At 41.1% G+C, this 24,010-nt stretch overlaps 1 protein-coding gene across 8 annotated transcripts in view; it reads right to left on the bottom strand.

Annotated features, from left to right (window-relative positions):
• Positions 1-24,010, bottom strand: part of rab15 (RAB15, member RAS oncogene family) — a 224,357-nt gene that overhangs the window by 83,382 nt on the left and 116,965 nt on the right. The window contains exons 1-2 of one of the 8 annotated variants that reach the window (XM_069917396.1): positions 11,856-12,050; positions 9,157-9,984 (exon numbers count right to left, since the gene is read on the bottom strand). The exons of 5 other annotated variants lie outside the window; for them this stretch is intronic. In XM_069917396.1, the coding sequence (XP_069773497.1) occupies positions 9,157-9,199 (43 nt within the window). In that variant the 5' untranslated portion in view covers positions 9,200-9,984; positions 11,856-12,050. Of the gene's footprint in view, positions 1-9,156; positions 9,985-11,855; positions 12,051-24,010 lie in introns of those variants that run through there. 2 more of the 8 variants (XM_069917401.1, XM_069917400.1) reach the window with 2 other exon arrangements.

The raw sequence follows: 24,010 nt of genomic DNA, 5'->3' as shown, positions 1-24,010 counted from the left end.
TACCACTCTCTGGGTGAAAAAAAAGTCCCATCAACATTCCCCTCTAAATTTCTACACCCTCATTCAACAGCTGTATCCTCTAGCTTTATCAACCACTGATATAAGAAAGATTTCCTGTAGTCTATCTTATCAATACTGTGCACAATTTTACGTATCTCATCTTAACCCCTCTAGGGAAAACCATTGAACATTACAGCAAAGAAACAGGCATCTTTGGTCCTTCTAGTCTAGGCTGAACCATTTTTTTTGCCTAGTCCCACTGACCTGCACCCAGTCCATAGCCCTGCATACCTCTCCCATCCATGTACTTGTCCAAATTTTTCTTAAATGTTCAAATTGAGCCCATATTCACCACTTCAGCTGGCAGCTTGTTCCACACTCCCACTACTCTTTGTGTGAAGAACTTCGCCCTCATATATCCCCTAAACATTTCCCCTTTTACTCTGGTTTGTATCACACCTACTCTCAGTAGAAAAAGCCAATCTACATTTACTCTATCATCCTAAAAAGTATAAATATCAAATCTCCCCTCATTCTTACTCGCTTCAGGGAATTAACCTTTCCCTGTATCTCAGTTCCTGAAGTCCAGGCAACATCCTAGTAAATCTTCTCTGCACTTTTTCTATTCTACAGATATTTTTCCTGTAGTTAGGTGACCAAATCTGCACATAATAATCCAAATTTGGCCTCACCAATGTCTTAGGGTGGCATAGTTGGCGTAACGGTAACACAAGGCCTTTACAGTGCCAGCGATCAGGACTGGACCTGGGTTTGAATCCTGTGCTGTTTGTAAGAAGTTTGTACATTCTCCCGTGTCTGCATGGGTTTACCCAATTTTCTCCCACCCTTCAAAAAAACTTACTGGCGTGTAGGTTAATGGGGGGTAAAATGGGCAGCATGGGTTCATAGGGCCGAATTGGCATGTTACAGTGCTATATGTCTAAAAAATGTTTTAATTTTTAAAAATTCTACTTTACCATAACATCCCAATCCCTATACTCAATAATTTATGAAGGTCACTATGCCAAAAGCTCTCTTTACATCCCTATCCATCAAATGTCCTTTCTTGCTTTGTCCTTCCAAAATACAATACCTCACACATGTCTGCATTAAATTCCATCTGCCATTTTTCAGACACTTTAAGTAATCCCTATGCCATCGGTGATCTGTGATCAGTAAGGGATTGCTTAAGGTGGGATGTGAGTGGGAAGGGAAGGTTGAGAACCACTGCTCTAGACCCAATTGATGCTGAAATATTTTGCTTGAAAAAATTTGTAATTTTAATATACATATTTGTTATAAATCTTTTGATTAACATTGTATCTGTAATCACATATTCAAGGTTACTTCCCTCTGGTAAACTCAAATTGCTTCCTAATTTATCCTTCAAGTAGGATCTCAGTTGGTAATAGGCCAGCGCTATATCTCCAGTTATATTGTACTTATCTCTCATTTGTTCAAAGGATAAGAATCTACTTCCTGAAAAACAATTTTCTATTCTTTTAATCCCTTTTTTTTCCCCATTCTCTAAAGGAAAGGTTATCTATTGTAAAAGGGAGTAACTTATTTTGCGTCAATATTACTTTTGGTAATTGGTAGTTTGTTTTATTTCTTTCTACGTGAATCTTCTTCCAAATATTGAGGAGATGATGTAATACTGGAGAAGTTCTATGTTGTACCAATTTTTCATCCCATTTATATAATATGTGTTCAGGTATCTTTTCCCCTATTTTATCTAATTCTAATCTCGTCCAGTCTGGTTTTTCCCTTGTTTGATAAAAATCTGATAGGTATCTTAATTGTGCGGCTCTATAATAATTTTTAAAGTTTGGCAATTGTAAGCCTCCTTGTTTATGAGGAAACAAATGGTAAAACTAAACAAAAATGGGAACAAGATTTAAATATAAAGATAAAAAAGGAAACATGGGAGAAATTATGTTCTGGAACGATGAGAAATACAATAAATACGAGGCTACGTATGATACAATATAATTGGTTACACAGACTATACATTACACCGCAAAAGTTAAATAAATGGGACCCAACAGTATCTGATAGATGTTTTCGATGTAAAAAAGAAATGGGAACAACAATTCATGCAATCTGGACATGTGAGAGAGTAGAAAAATTTTGGGATGATCTCAATCAGATATTAAATAAAATAACAGAAAACAATATACCAAAGAATCCAGAGATCTTTCTCCTAAGTAACATAAAAAACAAAGAATTTGGAATTGATTTGGAGGATGCACAAAAAAGATTTGTTAAGATAGCCCTAGCCATAGCAAAAAAAATGTATTATGTCAACCTGGAAATTGGAAGAGAATTTGAAAATACAACAATGGTATATAGAAATGAATAAATGTATTCCATTAGAAAAAATAACATATAGTTTAAGAAATAATATTGAAATATTCGAACAAATATGGGAGCCTTACATTAAATACAATAGCGAAAACCTACCAGGGACAAACATTACCTAAGTTGATGGAAGGAGAAGGAAAGAAAAGAATGGACTCAGTAGAATTTCTGGTGTATTTTTGTTGAATGACAACATTGTCTGACTGGTTTAATGCAACCTAGATTGTATACCTAAAATGGATGAGGGGGGGGGGTGGGGGGGTGGCTTGGGAGGAGGGAGGGGGGGGGAGAAAAAGTCACTGTATATGTGTGAAAAAGAAAAAGTGTATATCATGGCTAATGTGATTTATGGTGTGAAAAATAAAAAATTTAAAAAAAAAAATTGTCATTGGCCCTTTTCCTTTGGAGCTATGAAACCGTGCACATAACAAGTCAATTAGAGTTTTCAAACTTTTTCTTTCCACCCACATACCACCTTATGCAATCCCTTAACAATCACAGAGCACCAGTGGCATGGGGAGTACTTAAAGTGGCATGCGAGTGGGAAGAAAAAGGTTGAGAACCACTGGTCTATTGTCTTCCATGGATGTTGTCCGAATGGCTGAGTTCCTCGAGCACTTTGTGTGTTTCTACCTTATCAATGTTCTCACTAAAGTAATTGAGACATTGCTGTGTAATAATTGGCTCCTGTGCTTCTCCACATTAATCCAAGACTGTGCAGTGCCGCAGGCTGGTAACAATGAGAGATTCCTAATAAAATATATATTTTACAAACAAGACAAACATTACAGGTAATTCTCAGTATGTGGGGTGTTCATTGCTGCTGAAGGAATCTAAAGAAATATTTGACCACTAGTTTTTAGAAGCAATGTTAAAACTAGAATTTCATACACATAAGAACAGGAGTAGGCCAAAAATGGCCCATCGAGCCTGCTCCGCCATTCAATACGATCATGGCTGATCTAATTTAGGACCTAACTCCACCTACCTGCCTTCTCCCCATATCCCCTAATTCCTCTATCATGTAAAAATTTATTGAACCAAATTTTAAATATGTTTAATGAAGCAGCGTCAACCACTTCCCTGGTTAGAGAATTCCAAACATTCACTACTCTCTGGGGAAAAACTATTTTTCCTCATCTCTGTCCTAAATCTACTCCCCCAAATCTTGAGACAGTGCCCTCTCGTTTTAGTTTCCCCGGACAGCTCAAAAAACCTTCCTACATCTATCCTATCCATACCCTTCATAATCCTATATGTTTCTATAAGATCTCCTCTCATTCTTCTGAAATCGAGCGAATACAATCCCAGACGATTTAATCTTTCATCATAAGTCAACTCCTTCATCCCAGGGATCAACCTAGTAAACCTCCTCTGGATTGTCTCCAAAGCCAGTACATCTTTCCTCAAATATGGAGACCAGAACTGGACTCAGTACTCCAGGTGCGGTCTCACCAGTACCTTATACAGTTGCAACATTACCTCCCTACACCTGAATTCAAATCCTCTAGCGATGAAAGCCAACATTCCATTTGCCTTCTTAATAACCTGCTGCACCTGAAACCTAACTTTAATAATGGATGGTGCCTTCTGAAGTGATCTCGCTTGGTCGCTGCTGACAATACACAAAATACTAAAGTATTTAAAATGAGAGCTGCTAGTGCATTTCACATTTATTCAATGGTGGTCACTCCAGTGAACTTTTAAACCTTTTTGTAATATTTGATGTGGCTGAAATCAACTGTGTGTTCCTTTTGAATGACACTTGCTGGTTCCATTACTTTTAGCATCTTCACCTACGGTTTTCTTCTGGCTGTGTGTTGCTATGGCCGTTGCCAAGGAAACACAGCAAGGTACCGCATAGTAGTATTGCCAGCTTAAGGAATATGCGAGAAATTGTGCTTCTAGCAGATGGTCTTAACAAAGAGGCACTCTGGGAAATTTCAAGATATGTCTGAGGAGGCGATGATGGGAAAAGGTGGGTCGTTAAATAATCATTTTCCAATCTGTTACCATACTTGACAAAACAAACTCACAATATGCTTATAGAGCCAAACAGGAAATTCTTCAGTGCAATAGACTAAAGTGCTGGATAAACCCAGCAGGTCACGCAGCATCTATGGGAAGTAAATAGTAACCCATGTCTTGGGCTTGAACCCTTTGTCAAGGTATGAGCAAAAAGCATCTGAGGGCAGAAAGGAAGGGGCAGAGGTTAAAAGTATGGGTATGGTGGATATACGTAGGTAAGAGGGTAGAAGAGAAAATTAGGTGTTCTTCCAATTTTATATGAAAGAGGACAGATCCTCAATTTATAAATACAATTTTAAAAAGTTGCTTCAAACTAGAATATAAACAGAATGGTGAGAGTTTTTGAGGAAATATTCACATAAAAGCCAGACATAGCTTGTCCTGTATAGCCATACAAGGAGATTATCAGCTGTAGGCCTGTCACTAAAACAGGCCTCAGTAGAGAAGGTTGCTCGTTCTCGTCTTGAATTAAAAAATTACGTCTCCTATTCCAGTGAATATTGAGGATTGCCACCCTGTCTTTTGGCTGGGATGCTAAGAAAAGAGCCCCGCCTTTCTCTTCTGGCAGGTGCAAAAGACTCAGAGGTGTTTATCTTGAAATACAGCTTAGGAGTCACATTCCATAAAGTACAGTACTTCAAGAAAATATAATCTGGTCATTAATGCCATTTGGGCGTGATGCTATTCCAGCAACCCAGTCGGTGCCTGTAAGGAGTTTTCATGGATTTCCTCCCACATTCCGAAGATGTACAGGTTGTAGGTTAATCAGTCACGTGCATAATTGGTCGGTGCAAGCCTGTGGGCTGGAAGGGCCTGTAACCATGCTGTGTCTCTATCTTTACATTAAACCAACCTTGAATGTTCTTCTACCGATAATCATTCAAAAGCTATGAAACATTTAAATACGTACTACCTTGTGTATAAAGTGCAATTGATAACAAAATTAGATATTTTGGTAGTACGTATTTAAATGTTTCATAGCTTTTAAATAATTATCAAATGTTCAGTTTTAACAGTTTAACTAATGTCAAGGAAACATATGGTGGGTGGAACTCGTTGTTTATGAGTGGGTAGGGTTTCTACACTTGGGAACTGGTTAATGTCAAGTCCAGGCATGTGTTCCAGAGAACAACAGGTGACTTGGGCATCTCACTCATCACTTGGAAATGCAGATAGTTTTCTGGTTTGTACTACACACATCCTTTATATTCCACCCAGTACTCTTTCTAACATCAAAATATTTTGGTCTGTATTAATGTTGCCATAAAACGTAGGCTCTTATTGTGCCTGATTATGGATGGTAGACTTATCTGCTTCAGACAGATATGGAAGTTTATCTTTCTCCACATTCTTCGAACAGGACAGTGAATTAAAGGCAAACAAAGAATTGCTGCAGAAGCTCATCAGGTCTTTTTCAATCGTGATAAAAGGTCCTGACCCGAAAGGTTGACTGACCAGTCCTACCCATGGATGCTCTCTGACCTGCTGAGTTTCTTCAGCAATGTATCGTTTACACAAGATTCTGTGCTCGTCCCAATTAATCAAGGCAGTTTTAGAAAGTCAAGGACGCATACATAATTTCCTGTCAAATTCCCATCAATGACACTTCATGACATGCTCATGTGACCAGGATTGTCCTGGTTTGAACAGCTCTGAATACATGCTACCAGCTGACATATTGGTTCAAGTTTTCTGTTATCAAGGAGACTTCTAGAGTGCACTGATTCCATAAGCTGTAGTCTGCAGTTTTCCATCTCAATTTTTAAATATTAAGTAAATGCACACACTTCAATGTTACTGTATTCTGAAGCGCTCTTCAGGCAAATAGCAAAATGAAACCTCAAGTGATACCGAGAAAGAAGGCGACCAGAGGGTGAGGACAGCACAGATGTGTGCTGGACGATGTAGAGATGAAAAACATCATGACTGATAAGTCCCTAGGTCCAGATGCGACATATCCCAGGTTGCTGAGGGAAGTGAGGGAAGACGTAACTGGGGCAGTCGCTATGATCTTTGAATCCTTTTTGGCCACAGGGAAGGTGCTGGAGGATTGGAGAATGGCAAATGTAGTCCCCTTGAACAAGGTAATAGGGAGAACCATGGGAATTATAGACCAGTGAGTCTTATGTTAGTGGGGTACAAACTAGTGAAGAGGATTCTTAAGGAGAGGGTCTATGGCATTTGTAGAAGTACGGTCTACTCAAGGATAGTCAGCATGGCTTTGTGATGGGAAGGTCTTGCCTCACAAGTCTAATTGAGTTTTTATGAGGAGGTAACAAAAGAAATTGATGAGGGTAGGGCAGTAGATGTAGTCTATATGGATTCTAGCAAGGCATTTGACAAGGTCCCCCATGAGACTCATGAGGTGTGAAATCCATGGAATCTTGGCAGTGTGGATATAAAAGATAGAAAGCAGAGAGTAGTCGTGGAAGGAAAGCATTCCACCTGGAGTATTGCAAGATTCAGTTCTGAGACCCCCCACTCTTTGTGATTTTTATAAATGACCTGGATGAAGAGGCAGAAGTTTGCAGATGATATGAAGGTTGGAGGAATTGTGGATGTAACTGAAGGTTTTTGAAGGTTACAAGAGGATTTAGACAGGATGCAGAGTTGGGTGGAGAAGTGCCAGATGGTGTTCAATCCAGATAAGTGTGAGGTGATGTATTTTGGAAGGACAAACCAGAAGGGTAAAGACAGGGTTAATGGTCAGTTACTTAAGAGCGAAGAGGAACAGAGGGACCTTAGGGACCAAATCCATGCATCCCTCAAGGTTGCCGCAAATGCTGATAGGATGGTTAAGAAAGCCTATATGGAATGCTGGGCTTCATTAACAGTTCTAGAGTAGAGAGGACATATTGCAACTCTACAAATCTCTGATAAGGCTACGCAGAGTATTGTGTTCAGTTCTGGTCACCTAATTATAGGAAAGATGTGGAAGCTATGGATAGGGTACAGAGGATATTTCCCAGGATGCTACCTGGATTGGAAAATAAGTTTTATGAGGTAAGGTTAGCAGAACTGGGACTTTTCTCTTTGGAGTGTGGAAGGAAGAGAGGAGACTTGATAGAGGTCTACAAGATTATGAGAGGCATAGATAGGATGGACAGCCATCACCTGTTTCCCAGGGTGGACATAGCAAACACCAGAGGACATATGTACATAATTAAAATGGAGGGAAGTCTAGGGGAGACATCAGGGGTAGTAAGGAGGGTTTAGTACTTTTATTAAGGAATATATAGGTTAGCACAACATCAAGGGCCTGAACTGTGTAGTAGGGTTCTATATTCAGAAATACACCAATATTTTGAACCTATCATGGCTGCTCATCCTCAGGAGAGATAAATTGCATCAGCTTTCTAAAACCAATGGTTCGCTGATATTTTCATTATGTAATCTATGCCCAAAGAAGCAGTCACACTGTGGAGTCCTCAGTTGTTGATTCCCCACATGGACAACCACAGGAAACTGATCTTTCCAGGGATCAGCTCATTCTCAACCGCCAGCACAGAATCACGCTAGTGGTCCCTGTTCCCCTTGCAAGATGTCTAAAGTGGGCCCATCAGAGTCAACTCAAGAAGAGCTGACCCTCTAGCTGTTCTATATAACACTGGCTCTCCCATTCTTCCATGGAAGGATGGCCGAGTTTCATGATGACCATTCATTCCTGTCATGGACTTCCACTGCAGTTATGACAGTTCTATTTTTCTTGTGTGTGGCTTGACTGTTAAATGTTACTGTATTATATAAGATCTCAAGGATGCACGAGGGACAATAGTTTCATTGGATGGGAAATCATCATCAAATTTGTAATAATGGCAATATTTCATAGCTTTTTTAAAAAAAAGAACAGCTTTGTCCTTTTCCACTTTACGTTTGTGATTTTCCATTGCTTAAAAAGAACATGTGATTACTGAACATGATTTGGAAGTATATCAAGAATAACCAGAACACAAGAGTGTTGGTGAAGATCAGCAGGTCACATGGCATCCGTGGAAAATAAAACGCTGTTGATGTTTCTCGCCTGAGCCTTTCTTTAGGGGTGCCAAAAATCAGACAGACCCCCAAATAAAAAGATGGGTTGTTAAGTGTAATGGGAGGAGCACAGGGAAGGAGAGGCAATGTATGTGGGAGGGAGAAGAAGAGATGTGATGGGGGGGGGGAAAACAGAAGTTAGAGAAAGAACACTCTGAAGGGAAGGGGCTGGGAAACTACAGAGGGATGAGGGAAAGTGAGAGAACGGGATAGAGGGGGGTTACTGGAATATGGAGGTTGATATTGATGCTGTCTGGTTGGAGACTGCCAAGATGGAAAATAATGCGCTGTTCCTCCAATTTACAAATGGCCTCTGCACATGAGGCCTTGGACAGACATGTCAGTGTGACAATGAGGTATGGAAATTAAGTGGTCAGACACTAGGAGGTCTTTGCTGCTGCAGCGGGCAGAGCAAAACAATCTCGCAGGCTGCTTGGATGAAGCTAAACGGATCTCCATTGTAATCTAACAAAGATTGCATAATTTGTGGCATAATTTCTCCTTGCAAATTGACATTACAATGTGAAGGTGTGAACAGCAGGAGACTAAAGGAAACACAAGAAAACTTGCAAGAAGACTCATCTAGACCACTGGCCGCAAAAGTCTTCTGTTTCCACTTTACCCCGACAAACATGCCACCCAGTCTGTCAATCAAACCTCCTAGCATAATTCATGCACTTGGTAAAACTCAACCCAACCTATCCGCAAGAATTTAGTGGGGTGATGATGGTTTACCTGGGACTCGTGGCCTCTCTCCTTCCGTTTGTTCTTGGTACATTGATGTAAAATTTTAAACTTGGCCATAGTTCCCTGAGAATAAAGTTCAGAGGAGTGACAAGATCTTTTGTATACTGAAGGACATTTCACTCTGAGATGAAAATATTGCAAACTCATAACTGATGACACATGTGCCAGACAATTAACTTTTATGTGAGGCTTTGAATAGAATGTTGCATACGAGTCTGCAAGTGAAGAATCATTTCTAGTTGATGGGCAGCAGTGCAGGGGAATGATATTGCTCCACGCTGTTAACATCAGGCCAATCGAACAGTGCAGGGGAATGATACTGCTCCATGCTGTTAACATCAGGCCAATCGAACAGTGCAAGGGAATGATACTGCTCCACGCTGTTAACATCAGGCCAATCGAACAGTGCAGGGGAATGATACTGCTCCACGCTGTTAACATCAGGCCAATCGAACAGTGCAAGGGAATGATACTGCACCACGCTGTTAACATCAGGCCAATCGAACAGTGCAGGGGAATGATACTGCTCCATGCTGTTAACATCAGGCCAATCGAACAGTGCAGAGGAATGATACTGCTCCACGCTATTAACATCAGGCCAATCGAACAGTGCAAGGGAATGATACTGCACCACGCTGTTAACATCAGGCCAATCGAACAGTGCAGGGGAATGATACTGCTCCATGCTGTTAACATCAGGCCAATCGAACAGTGCAGAGGAATGATACTGCTCCACGCTATTAACATCAGGCCAATCGAACAGTGCAGGGGAATGATACTACTCCACGCTGTTAACATCAGGCCAATCGACAGCTGCTAATAGAGTAAAAATCATTTTTAGTGGCAGGACTGTTCATTCTTTGTGGGCGTGACTGGCTTCACTTACATTTGCAAGACTGTTAAACAGATCCCAGCTTTGAGTTTTGCAATGCTTGCATTGGCATGAACTTGCCTCCATTTCATTTGTGACCAAGCAGCATCTCCCCCCTGGGTGAGTTGAGGGCGTTCTCACACCTCCTGACATTTTGGATGCAGAATTCTCCCTACTTCTCTTTTGATGTGCACCTTCCCCTTAGAGCAATGGTTTTCAAACTTCCCCCCTAAACTCACATTCCACCTTCAGGAATCCCTCTGACATAAGTGTTCTGTGATTAGTAAGGGATTGGTTAAAGTGGGATGTGAGTGGGAAGAGAAGGTTGAGAATCATTGCTCCAGACCCAATTGATACTGAAATATTTTGCTTGAGAAAAATGGTCATTGGCCCATTTCCTTTGGAGTTAAGAAACTGTCCATATAATGAATCAATTAGGTACAATTAAAACATTGGTTTCCAAACCATTTTTGTTTCTGCTCACATCCCACCTTAAGTAATCCCTTACTAATCACAGAGCACCGATGTCATGAGGATTACTTACAGTGGAATGTGAGTTTAGAGAAGTTTGAAAACCACTGCCTTAGAGACACCATAACCTCAGCACAAGCATTCACAGAGGCACATTTTTTAAAAACTGGCCCGGCCACATAAATAACAGGATGAAAGGTTGTCAACTTAAAATATGAACTGATTTATTTTTTTCCCCTCTCTGAAGATAAAGCTGAGTGTTTCTAGTACTTTCTATTTTTATTTTAGGTTTCCAGCATTTGGTCTTTGTATTCTGGCTTTTTACATTTTAGAGAAATGGTCAAAAAGTTTGGCAGAGGAAATAGATTTTAATTGGGATTTTAGCAGAGAAAGATTTAGAAAATCATAGGGCTGGATTGATTTTACAAAAATGTAGACATACAGCATGGTAACAGGCCATTTCAACCCATGAGTCCATGCTGCTCAATCTATACCCAATTAACCTACACCCCCAGTACATTTCGAGTGGTGGGAGGAAACCGGAGCCCTCAGGGAAAATCCACGCAGACACGGGGAGAACGTACTAACTCCTTACAGACGGCTTGAGATTCAAACCCTGTCCCGGTCACTAGCACTATAAAGGCGTTGCACTAACCACTACACCAACCATGCTCTATCAATCATCAGTCAGCAAGGAAGGCTGAAAGGAGGGGGAGATGAAACACAAAAGTCTAAGCTCAGAAGAATGAATGCCTCTCTTCAACACTGGAGAAATCAGATGCCAATTGGGGACTGTTTTGCTTAATCTCCTACTCTGTTCTAACAATACCTAATACAAGTTTAGCACCTCATCTTCCATCTTCCATTGCAGCCTCCCGGACTAAATACTGAATTCAAGAATTTTTAGTAATAATGCAATCAGCTGCAATCACTCAGTAAGCTTTTAGTAAAGAAAAGCACATTTAAGAGGGGGAATAAACAAAAAGAGATAATCAGGAAAGTCAGTGAGGATCACTGAAGAGTTCATTCATATATGCTTAATGTCCACCATACAATATGTAAAATAAGACATTATACTTTTGGACATTGTATGAAAACCATATTATAGTAACTCAGGCTTTTATTATGACCATCAAGCCATGTGTATTAGAGGTTATCTATACGCCTGGCAGTGGAATTACTTTGTATACAAGAGACATGAGATACACATGCTGCATGCAGGAAGCTGCTATGTCCTTTCTCCGATGGAGATTTCTATTATAACCTTATGGGACCACGGACGTACATGCGGTCGGACATTGACCGAATAGAGATTATGCGGTACTCGACTATATTGAAAAGTTACCTGCCAGGAGTTGTAAATTTAAATAAGAATGATTTTTCCACAACATTTTCATATTTTTCCTGATGCACTTAAAATTACCACCAAGATACTGATATATTCAAGGGAGCAGTACTTAGCAGCCAGGTTGAGGCTGGATGTGTTTGAACAATAAAATCTTACAACAGTTAATGTCACCTCTGTCTAATTTTTCAGAAGTTTGAATTCCATTAACGATGCGGAATATTAATACCGGGATTGAGACGAGGATTGGCTTAGTCCCAGAGGAGATGTCACAATAACACCTCTTATTAGGTAATGCACTCATTAATATTTAGCTGGAAAAGCTGCTGGTTGTGGCATCAGTTTGTCACAGATAATAACTGCATTGTCACTTGTTCCAGGCAGGAATGTGTTTCCGTCCTGATAATGCATCTACTTATCAAATGGTAAACCCAGCCATGTGTCACTTCAAATGGGTAATATAAAGTGGGTTAAGAGTAAGAATCAATGCCCTACAACACATTTTTAACTATCCATCATCAACCTCATCATGTTATATGTGCAGATAAACCTAGATTGGCCAGGCTCAAGTGAAGCCTCTGTTTACATGCTGTCTTGCTCATATATCATTATGGCAAGTGAGGTCTAGGCTTGGTGTCCCGCCCATCCAGGGAAAGTGCACACGTAATACATCGCCTCTCCTTTCTCGGTGACAGTGAGTCCACTGTCTGGCTTGCCAGGCAGGAGATCACTGCAAATGGCCTCTCCTCCATCACTGCATCCATAGCAACACCTTCTCGTCGGTGCCCACTGTTTTCACTGAGTTTGCTACGTCATGGCCCAACTGAGTGTTTGGCGGTATAACTGAAGGGGTAGGCTGGGCTCGTTAGCCTTGGTTGGCACCCAGCCTAAAAGAAGGACATCTCTGACTTCAAACCTGGGCAGAAGGGGCTTGTTAACCTCATCAGGCCATTCATCTAGGAGAAGGACACTCTGTCAAAACACCTACGACCTGGCTGTCACTGTCCAAGCTTGCTCGGCCATGGCAGATAAACCCGGGGTATAAAGGGTGGGGCCAGTATTGCATACACTGCACTCTCCCTGAAAAATCCATTGTGCAGGCTCAAAGGACATGCCCACATCTACAATCTTCCTAAATCTTCATTCACGAAGCCAAGCCAAGAATACGGCCTACCTTCTACAATATTTTTACTGTCAGAAACCTCATGCGAGTTTGAGTTCTATTCATAGTTCCTACTTCTCTCTTGCACCAAACCCTGCTCCCAAACTCTGCTCAGGGAAATCTCTACCGCCTGTTTCCAAACTTGCAGTTTCTACTTCACCAGTATTCCATGTTCTCTAACCTTTGATGAATCCTGGTCCATCTCTACCTTGATTAGTACATTCTCATCTTCAAGGTCAAAGCTGTCTCCCTCTAACCTGGATCTGTCCTACAATCTTTCAAGCAATTTGTGATCCTTCCTCTCATAAGAAACCACTTATGATCTCCATCCAAGAAGTTGCTCCACCACCAATAACTATACCATTAGCAATTAAAGACCATACACACTGGATTCACTAATCTATCCATCACTTCTTTTACCTCAGATCTATTTTTATACCAAGCAATTAGATATCCCTTCAACACAGAATGATAAAACCCTAGAACATGACAACACAGAAACATGCCCTTCAGCCCATCTAGTCTGTCTCAAACTATTATTCTGCCCAATCCCATTGACCTTTACCCAGATCACAGCCCTCCATTCTCCTCCCATTCATATAGCAATCCAAATGTTTCTTAACTGTCAAATTGGGCCTACATTTACCACTTCAGATGGCAACTCTCACCACTCTCTGAACGAAGAAGATGCTTCTAATGTTCCCCTTAATCATTGCACTTTTCACCCTTAACCCATGTCCTTCAGTTCTTGTCTCACCTATCCTCAGTGGAAAAGACCTGCTTGCATATACCTTATCTATTTAAAAATTTTTAGAAATAGACATACACAATGGTAACAGTTCCTTTTGGCCCACGAGCCCGTGTCCCCAATTTCCCAACCCCTCCCCCCCAGTACATTTTGAAAGGTGGGAGGAAACTGGAGTGGCCGGACGGAACCCATGTATATATGGGGAGAATATTCAAACACCTTACAGACAACACCGAATTTGAACCTGACTGCTGGCACTGTAGCAGTGTTGTGCTAACTGCTACGCGAAACATTTCGCCATCTTTACACCATCTTCTGTATCCTACATCCCTCATAATTTAGTATACCTCTATTAAATCTCCCTTCATTCTCTAATGCTCTCTGGAATAAAGTCCTAACCTACTTAACCTTTCCCTGTAACTCAGTTCCTCAAGTTCCAGCAACATTCATGTAAATCTTTCCTGTAGAAAAGGTGACAAAACCTGTGCACCGTATTTCATCTTGTATGAAGGAAAAGGTTCTTTAAAGTTGTTGTAAGCTTCCATCATGAGGTGCAAGCCTCCATTACAGATATCTCATACAGCAATCTCGCCATCTGTTTGAGCCCCCTGCTGGCAACCAAGTCTAATCAAACAGGAACTATATCCTTAAGACCTTGCTAGTGGCAATGCAACCATGATCACTATCATTACATCTCCCTTTCTTAAAACAAAAGTAGCTTACTTTTAACTAACATGTTTTCTTTGTATAACTCTACAATTTTAACTTTAACACCAAGAACTTACATTTTCATTATTATCAACATTGTTAACATTTTTAAAATTTGTTTTGTGTATTCACATTTACATACACTAAAACCTGAAGAGCAATAAGATAGTATTACTTCATTCTAGAACAGGAGGCTTTAAATTTGCTCAATGAGTCTCTTAGGAGGATTCACGTGTCTTGACAATCTCCTGATTGATTGTCCTTGAATCTGAGTTGTTGTCTCAGATGATGTCTTCTCAGCTGTGTATTCAGTATCTGTCTTTCCATCTACTGAGGCTGGTCCCATTTGAAGATCTCAATGATTTCTTCGCAAAATAGCACCTTCACCTGTCTGAATGGTGTATGGTCTTGGTTGGACTTCACTAGGGACTGTTCCCTTCTGAGTCCATAAGTTTGTTTTGTCTTTTAACCTTACTTGGTCACCAGTGTAGAGTTCCGGTAGGTTTTTTATTCATCTGTCAAAGTAATACTTTTGCTTTTCTTTCTGTTGTTCTTTGAATTTCCTCACTTTCTCCCCCTCTTTTGATTTTAGGAGGTTCTCCTGAATGGGTAGGTTTGATCTTAGCCTACGTCCCATAAGGGGTTGTGCTGGTGACATACCACACTCGAGTGGCATTGTGCAGTCTACTAGCATGCTCTGGTAGAAGTCTGTTCCACTGTCTTTTGCCTTGTTCATCAGTCTTTTCGCTGTCTGTACTGATTTTTCCATGAGACAATTGGACTGTGGAAAATGTGGACTTGACGTGGTGTGTACAAAGTCCCACTCTTTGGCAAACTGTCGTAACTTTAAATTGCAAAACTAGGGTCCATTGTCTGTGAAGACCTTGCTTGCCATGCCATATCTGGAGAATATGGCTTTCATACCTGTTATTACAACATCTGCCATGGTGGTGTTCACTCTACACACCTCTGGATACAGGGAGTAATAGTCTGTGACTACAACATAGTCCTTCCCTTGACATTCGAATAGGTCAGTGCCTACCTTCTGGTAAGGTCTGAATGGTGCAGGGTGTGGCTTTAGTGGTTCTGCAGGATTGCTTGCTTGATAGTTCCAGCATATTGGACACTTCATTTGTTATATCATTGTGGGATTCTTGGCCAGTACATCACCTTATACTTTTCGATTCCAAGATGTCCTCCATGGATCCTTTTTAGCAACTCTTTTCTCAAACTCTTTGGTATAAGGATTTTACTTCCTTTGTAGATTATGTCTTCAACCTCTGATAGTTCCGCCCTGCAGTTTCAGTACTCTGCAACGTCAGGTGAGCAGTCCTGCTTCATGTTGGGCCATCCATCCAAGATGTTTTTTTCTCAGTTATCTCAGGGTTTCAACTTTTGTTTGTCTCAAACTTTATGAGCTCGATTTTTGCATCTGATAAGGGCTGTGCACTTGTGATCAAGTCCACAAAGGCGTTCACGTCTTCATCCATTTTTGTGCTTGCGGACTCTCTCGAGTCAACAGTTCTAGACAACGTGTCTGCTGTCTACATTAGCTTACCCAAGTGTACGCTACATTCAGTGTATAGCTTTTGGAACAATTCAATCAAGGGTCATTCTTTTCACTGATTGTTTGTCCTACACTAAATGATTATATCTTTCACAGGCGTATGTGATACTGAGCAGCTCCTTTTCAATTTGAGCGTATTGCATCTCCGCGTCTGTCATTGAGCATAATGCATACGGAATGGGTTGCCAGTCATCATATTTTTGCAGAACTGCACCGAGCCCAATATGTGATATGTCTGATGATATTTTGATGGGTTTCACTGGGCCATAAAGCCTCAGAACTGGTTCCTCTGTGAGCAGTTTCTTTAGTTCCCTCCATGACTTTTCGTGCTCATTCAATGTTCTTTTCTGTTCTTCTTCTCAATGGAGCCATCTTTTCTGAGAGATTGGGAATGAATTTATCCAGAGAGTTGACCATTCCATTAAACCTCTGAATGTCTAATTTGCATTGTGACCTTGGCATGTTACCAATGGTGGACAACTTTCTGGGATCTGGTCTGATGCCCTCACTGCCAATAATATTTCCTACAAATGTTATTCTGTCACCCCAAGCTGGCATTTCTCTCTATTCAGCTTCAGGTTTGCTTTCCTTGTTGCATGTTTTACCATATGCTGGACACTTTTTTGGTAGGTGTTGTGCACCACATCCGACAATATGGCTTTCGATTGTCCCTTTCCTTTTTGTTCGCTGGTCATGCCTCTCTTTCCACTTTGGCGCACTCTTTGTTAAATGGTTTATGTCTGTTCTTGTTCACTGCATCCACGTTACAGCTAGTTTCACTAAACAGTTCATTTGCCTGCATTTTTACAGTTTTTTCAGGTCCAGAATTTGCCCTCTTAGCAGTCTTTTCCTTAGACTATTATCTGGAATACCACACACAAATCTGACTTTTATCAGTGAGTTGGTCAGTCCACCAAATTCACATGTTTTGCTTCTGTTTCTCAATTCAGTCACATACCACTCAATACTTTCTTCCATTTTCTGTACACGTGAAAATCTGTGCCTCTCAAATGTCACGTTACGTTTAGGTATGCAGTGTGCCGCAAATTGTTCCACTATTTTCCAATTTCATTTTGTCTCCTTCAGCAGCAAATGTGAAGTTATTATACACGTCCAGGGCTTCATCACCCACGACATGTAAGAAAACCGATTTGTCATTTTATCCCTTTTCTCATCAGCTCTGACTGCCACTAAATACAATCCAAAACGTGGTTTGAATCTGTTCCAATTTTCAGCCATATTACCTGTCAACTGAAGTTTTGCTGGTGGGTGTAATCCTTCCATTTTTTACTTTGTTAGCTTCTCTTCACTGATCAGTTGCTAACTTTAGATGTTTCTTTTTAAAGTATTTTGTTTTTCATTTCCTTCATCCCATTTCTGACACCATGTTTCATCTTGTATTCATATGTGTGAGTTCTTAGACAACACATGGATGAAGGAAAAGGTTCTTTAAAGTTGTAAGCTTCCACCATGAGGCTTGTGTGGTGGTACACCACCAGCCTACTTCAGGGGGTGACCTCTGTACCTGCAGAAGAACACAGGACAGGGCAATACCTGGCCGGCTGTCAATCAGCCGACCTGAATGGACAAGCTCCACCTGGTTGGCTGTCAATCACCCTCCGGGATACAAGCTAGGTCCAGCCCTTTCAAAGCCAATCTCAGAGCTTGCATGAGCATTTCTCACAGCTAGCTCTAGTTGAATAAAGCCTGTAGAACAGACTTTATGTTTTGTGTGTTTGATTCTGTTCGATAGTGCACCACAGCTTGCAAACCTCCATTACAGATCTCTCATACAGCAATCTCTCCGCCTGTCTGAGTCCCCTGCTGGCAGCCAAGTATAATCAAACAGGAACTATATCCTAAGACCTTGCTAGTGGCAACTCAAACATGATCACTATCATTACACACAACACTCAAAATTTGGCCTCACCATAATACCCCAACACCTATCCTCAAGATTTATGAAGGCTAATGTGCCAAACAGTCTTCTATGGCTCTACTGTATCCACCTGTGTCACCACTTTCAGGGAATTAGGTAGCTGTATTCCCAGATCCCTTTGTTCTGCCCTGCCATTTACCATATATGTGCTACCTTCGTTCGTCCTCCCAAAGTGCAACACTTCACGTTAAATTTCAACTGCCATATTTCTAGGTGTCCAGAACCCTCTGCACGCTGCAAAAGCCTTCCTCACTGTCCACTACACTTCCAATCTTTGTGTCATCTGAAAACTTCAATTTCCCACAATATCATCCAAATTGTTGATATACTGTAGATGGACCTAGCAACGATTCCTGAAGCACATCACTAGTCACAGGCCTCCAGTCAGAGAGGCAATCATCTATTACCACTTTCTAGTTTCTTTTGCAAGCCAATGGTTTAATCTAATTTACTACCTCACCCAGAATACCAAGTGACTAAATCTTCTTGACCAATCTCCCATGAGGGACCTTGTCAAAGGTCTTTCTAAAATTTTTAACCTCACTGAAAATGTCTGGAAGATTAGATAAACGTGACATACCAAGCAAAACCATATTGATTATGTCTAATCAGTCCCTATCTATCTAAATACTTGGGTACTGCATCTGATCTTTTCAAATACCTTCCCACACAACAGACATCAGACACACAGATCTATAATTTCCCAGATTAAGCAATGGAACAACATTAACTACCCTCCAATTCTCCAGAACCTCACCTATGGCTAAGGACATTTTAAATATCTCAGCCAAGGCTCCTGCAATTTCTATACCAGCTTCCCTCAAGAGGGAATATTTTGTCAGGTCCTGGAGAATTATCCACCCTTATTTGCTTCAAGACAGCACTATCCCAAACTTTGGAACAACATTCATCCCTCCATCAAATCAGCCCCTTTCTTTAACTCAGTGGTTTTCCACTCACGTCCCACTTTAAGTATTCTCTAGGCCATCAGTACTCTGTGATTAGAAAGGAATTGCTTAAGGTGGTCTGTGAGTGGGAAGGGAAGGTTGAGAATCATTGCTCTAGACCCAATTGTTACTGAAATATTTTGCTTGAGAAAAGTTGTCAATGGCCCATTTCCTTTGGAGTTCTGAAACCGTGCACATAACGAGTCAATGAGGTACGATTAAAACAGTGGTTTTCAAACTTTCTCTTTCCACCCACATCCCACCTTAAGTAATCCCTTATTAATCACAGAGTACCAATGGCGTAGGGAATACTTAAAGTGGTACGTGAGTGGAAAGAAAAAGGTTGAGAACCACTAGACTAGATTAGGTATCAATGTTCTGTATCTTTTCCATATATTTCAGGAATAAATTTTATTTTGAAGGAAAAGATCCTAGTGAAGCCCTGTCAAACCAGACTGTTGGGGGTGAGTAAGTTATTTGCTTAATTGTTATCAGAGCAACATTTACAGCTATCATTTTATTGTTAAATAAACGCTTAACAATAAATGATAGGATACCAGAATCAAAGGGAAAACACATCTATGGATGTCACTTATTGAGCTTGCTTACTCATGTCCTCAGGCGTCTGCCAAAATTCTATTTAATATTGAACATCGTGTTACTGAGTTTCAGTGAATACATGTGTTGTAATTACCACAGTTTGCCTCGAACATTTCATGGGGCCTGTGTAAGAGAGACAATTTTACCAGATTAAGTATCAATATTTGTTATTTTGTTTTCATATGAATCCTCCTTTTTAAAGAGGAGCAGGAACACCAATAGATAACCTTGTTTGCAGCTTATACCTCCCACGCACCCTGGAGCATTAGTGAGCTTTTCCTTCCCAGTTTTGACAAAGGGTCTTCAATCTGAAATCCTAAAATGAATTGAGAATTTGCCCAGTGGCCCAGAAGGTAACAAACATAGCCACGTCCATTACAGGCTCTGACCCTCCATCCACTGAATGCAATTGTGTGAGCACTGCCTCAAGAAGGCAGCCAACACCATCAATCACCCTGGTCACAACCTCTTCTCCCTGCTACCTTCAGGCAGAATGGACAGAAGCCTGAAGACCAACACCTATAGTGATTCGAGAAATTTCTTTCCAACAGTCACTTGAAGCACCTCTCGTTGCACTCAACATGGACTGGTCAGACACCACAAAAGGACTGTCTGCACTATTGTGAAGTCATTTTGTTTTGCACTGGGATAACTGTGAATATTAAATATTTATCTTTGTTTTGTGTATTTATTAGAAACATAGAAATGCTGGAGGAACTCAGCAGTTCTCAACATCCATAAGAGGTAAAGATATACATGTACTCCCTGACTTATGGGGACCAAAGAATTGGTTGTATCTTGGAATGGATGTAAGTCGGAATTTTGCCTGTGTGCATACCAAAGTCTTAAAGCAAACTTTTTAATCAAATCTTTTCTTCATCATAGATTTGACGATAACAACTTAAAGCCTCCTTAATTTGTCAATCAATCTTTCCACATTCTGATCCATGCTTATCTCTTTAGTCAGCGTCCCAGGGTCCTGGGGCTGGGCGTGGCCATCTTGATTCATGCGCGCGTGTGCAAGTCTTTGGCTGGCGCATGCACAAGTCTTCAGTGGGTTCGTGTGTTGGAGTTTGGTTGGCGCATGCACGAGAGTTAAACGTCCAAATGAAATTGAATTCGTGCCCTTAAGTCCAGCACATGCATCAACCAGACTCCAATACGTGAATCCACTGCTCATGCACCAACCGGAGACTCGCGCATGCACACAGGAATCAAGATGGCCGCATCCAGCCTACAGACACCGGGATGCTGACTAACAAAGTAGGTACACATATTTTGGCTCTGACATACCCTGTATTCCTGTTATAGTTTGTGAAATACAACAAAACTGCATAAATTTTACATTTTTAAAAATATACTTTTTAAGTCAGGGAGTACCTGTATAACAGACATTTTTCGCCTGAACCCTTCTTCAAGGTATGAGCAAAAAGCAGACATGAATAAAAAGGGCTGGACGAGGAGGGAAGAAAGGCCGGGGGAAAGAGCACAGGCAAAAGGCCAAGTGGACAGGGATAGAAGACAGGAAAGATGAGAATTGATCGAGGGAAGGGGTGGCTCTGTGAATGCAGAGCTGGAGGAGAGAGGAAAAAGGAGAGAAAGAGAGGGACAAACAGAACTAGACAAAATGAAAAGTAAGAATAGAGGAAGGGGGTGCTAAATGAAACTGGAGGTTGATGTTAATGCCATCTGGTTAGAGGGTGCCCAAACAGATGATGAGATGTTGTTCCTCCAATTTGAGGGTGGTTTCTGTCTGGCAGTGCATGAGACCATGGACAGACATGTCAGCATGGGATTGGGGTTGGAAATTGAAATGGGTAGTCACTGGGAAATCCCCACTATAGCAATGGACATGCTCAACGAAGCGATGTCCCAGTCTATCTCCAGTGTCTCCAATGCAGAAGAGACCATAACAGAATGCAGTAGATGACCCCTGCAAGTTCACGAGTGGAGAGTTGCTTCACTTGGAAGAACTGTTTGGGGCCTCAAATAGTGGTGAGGGAGGAAGTGTGGGTGCAAGTGTAGCAATTCCTGTGGTCACACAGGGATAGGTGCCAAGGGGGTGATAGGTGCCAAGGGGGTGATTGGTGAGATCCCGCCACCAGACACATCTTTCCTCCCCTCTCTGCCTTTCGCAGGGGAATATAATTCCCTTCATGACTCCTTTGCCTGCTCCTCCCTTCCCACTGCGAGATCCGCTGAGCTCCTTCAGCACGTCTTTATTTTTACTACAATCACAGAATCTGCAGACTTTCGCACTTTTCTTTATTTATTGTCTTTTTAATTCAATTAAATATTTAGTACGTTGCTTTTTAGTTTTTTTGTGCATAGTACTTTTTGGCCACAGCAAGTAAGAATTTACATGCATGTGTACATTGTAAAATGCATATGACAATAAAATTACTATAATTATTATCTCAGATTTTCTTTCCACAAATGTCGCCAGACCTGCTGAGTTTTTCCAGCAATTTCTGTTTTAAATAAGTATCATGGATATATAGTTTTCTAAGGTGCGATGTTATCTCCACAAAAACAAAATATTATGGACGGTGAGAATCGGAGATGGACTCAGAAAAAGCTGGGAATTCTCAGAGTGTCGGGCAGTGGGGCTGCAGTGGTTGAAGGCATTAGTTCCACACGGGCTTCTGAAGAACAATTAGATTTGGTCAACAATCGTTACTCTTGATGGTGACATCAACATCCCATCAATGAGTCTCAATAAAAATAGCTGTGGATAGAGAAATCCATCGTGAGGTGTTCAACCAGGCCAGTGCATAGAAAATGCCAGGCTCTGAGGAATGTTATTGAGCTGCAAGAACTTGGGGGTACAAGTACATATTTCCTTCAAAGTGAAGACATGGTAGACAGGGTGGTCAGGAAGGCTCATGGTTCACCCAGCTTCATTGGTCGAGGCATCGGGTAGAATAGTTGGGAGTTGTACGAATCATCAGGTGGCATATTTTGTTCGATACTGGTTGTTGTGCGGTTGGAAGGATGTGACTCAGCTGGAGAGGTAAAGATTCACAGGAATGTTGCTTAGACTGGAATGCTTGAGCTATGGGGAGAGATCGGACAGGCTGGAACTTTTTCCTGGAATGAAGGAAGCTGAGGAGTGACCTTCAGATTTCAGATTTATTGTCAGAGTACATACATGAGATCACATACAACCACGAGATTCTTTTTCCTAGGGGCAAAACAGAATTGCCACTTGTTGGCAATGCAAAAAAATGTTTCATAAACCTAAACATTTATAAATGATTTGTAAACCTTGTAGAGGTTATAAAATTAGGAGCAATATGGATAGGATAGGTCATGAGAATATTTTTCCTAGAGTGGTGGAGACAGTTTTAAAGTGAAAGGGAAAAAATTTAATTCAAGGGGCAATATTTTTGATGTATTGGCTGGTGCTAATATGAAATGAGCTGCAGGAAATATGTGCTGTGGCAGGTGCATTACAATGTTTGAAAGATACTTAAACAGGGATGTATATAGGAATATTTTTGAGGGATATGGGCCAAATGCAGCCAAATAGGATCAGTAGTGTTAGACAACTTGGTCACCATTGATGAGTGGGGCTGAGGGGCCTGTTCCCTTATGATTTAACTCTATGAGTCTGGATGATCCCTCTTGCTAATCCATTGTGAAAACAATCTAAAACGGGGTAATTTTAGGCCATGGGACCAGAATGTGACTACTTTTGGAAAAATTAAGAATTATAGGATGTCTGATGATGTAGAACACTTTGGTATTGCATTTGATTAGCCACTGAGATTGTCTGCAGAGCTGAGCAGAGGGAGACTTGCTCACACTTCTTATTCCAAAGATTCAAGCAGGAGCCCTGTGATCCACAACCTAAAGGAAGAGGATGCTCAGTTACATCCTCACTGATAACCTATTGAAGATCAGTAGATCTTTTTATACTGGTCTGTCTGACATTAAGGTCACAGACAGCATGGTCTCCCAGAACTTCCTGCCCTCTATGCGGAAATCTTAACTGATAGCAAGTGGGAGACCAGAGGTTCTGACAGATTCCGTCCATTCCTTTGGGTCAAGTAAAACTCTCAGAAACAATCACTTACTGGCTGAGTTGCACATGGGTAGGCCGGGACCTGCTGGAGGTATACAACGCTATGCTCTGAAGGGCATCATCACCTTCATCTTCAAACAGAAAGGGGAAGAAGGAGTATATCATTGTTATCCATTGACCAAAATCCATCACCCATCGAATCAAGACTGCCTTGGGCCAAACCTATGCTGTTCTCAGCAGGAAAATCTTTGAAAGCCTCACACTCCTCAGAGATGCCATCATCTCTGTGCAGGGCAGGAGGATGAACACCTGCCTGGTCAGTTTGGACCGAGAGAAGGCTTTTGACAGATACATGATAGACGACCTTTCTAAAATAGGCTTTGGGAAGGGAATCAGGAATTGGATTAAACTGCTCTAGGCAGACATTTGTGGTGGAGTTCAAAGCAATGGATGGGAA

This window comes from Narcine bancroftii, chromosome 2 (genome assembly GCF_036971445.1).
Source record: "Narcine bancroftii isolate sNarBan1 chromosome 2, sNarBan1.hap1, whole genome shotgun sequence".
NCBI lineage: Eukaryota > Metazoa > Chordata > Chondrichthyes > Torpediniformes > Narcinidae > Narcine > Narcine bancroftii.
Note: the sequence above shows the minus strand (reverse complement) of the source record. Positions and strands in the feature narration are given on the sequence as shown.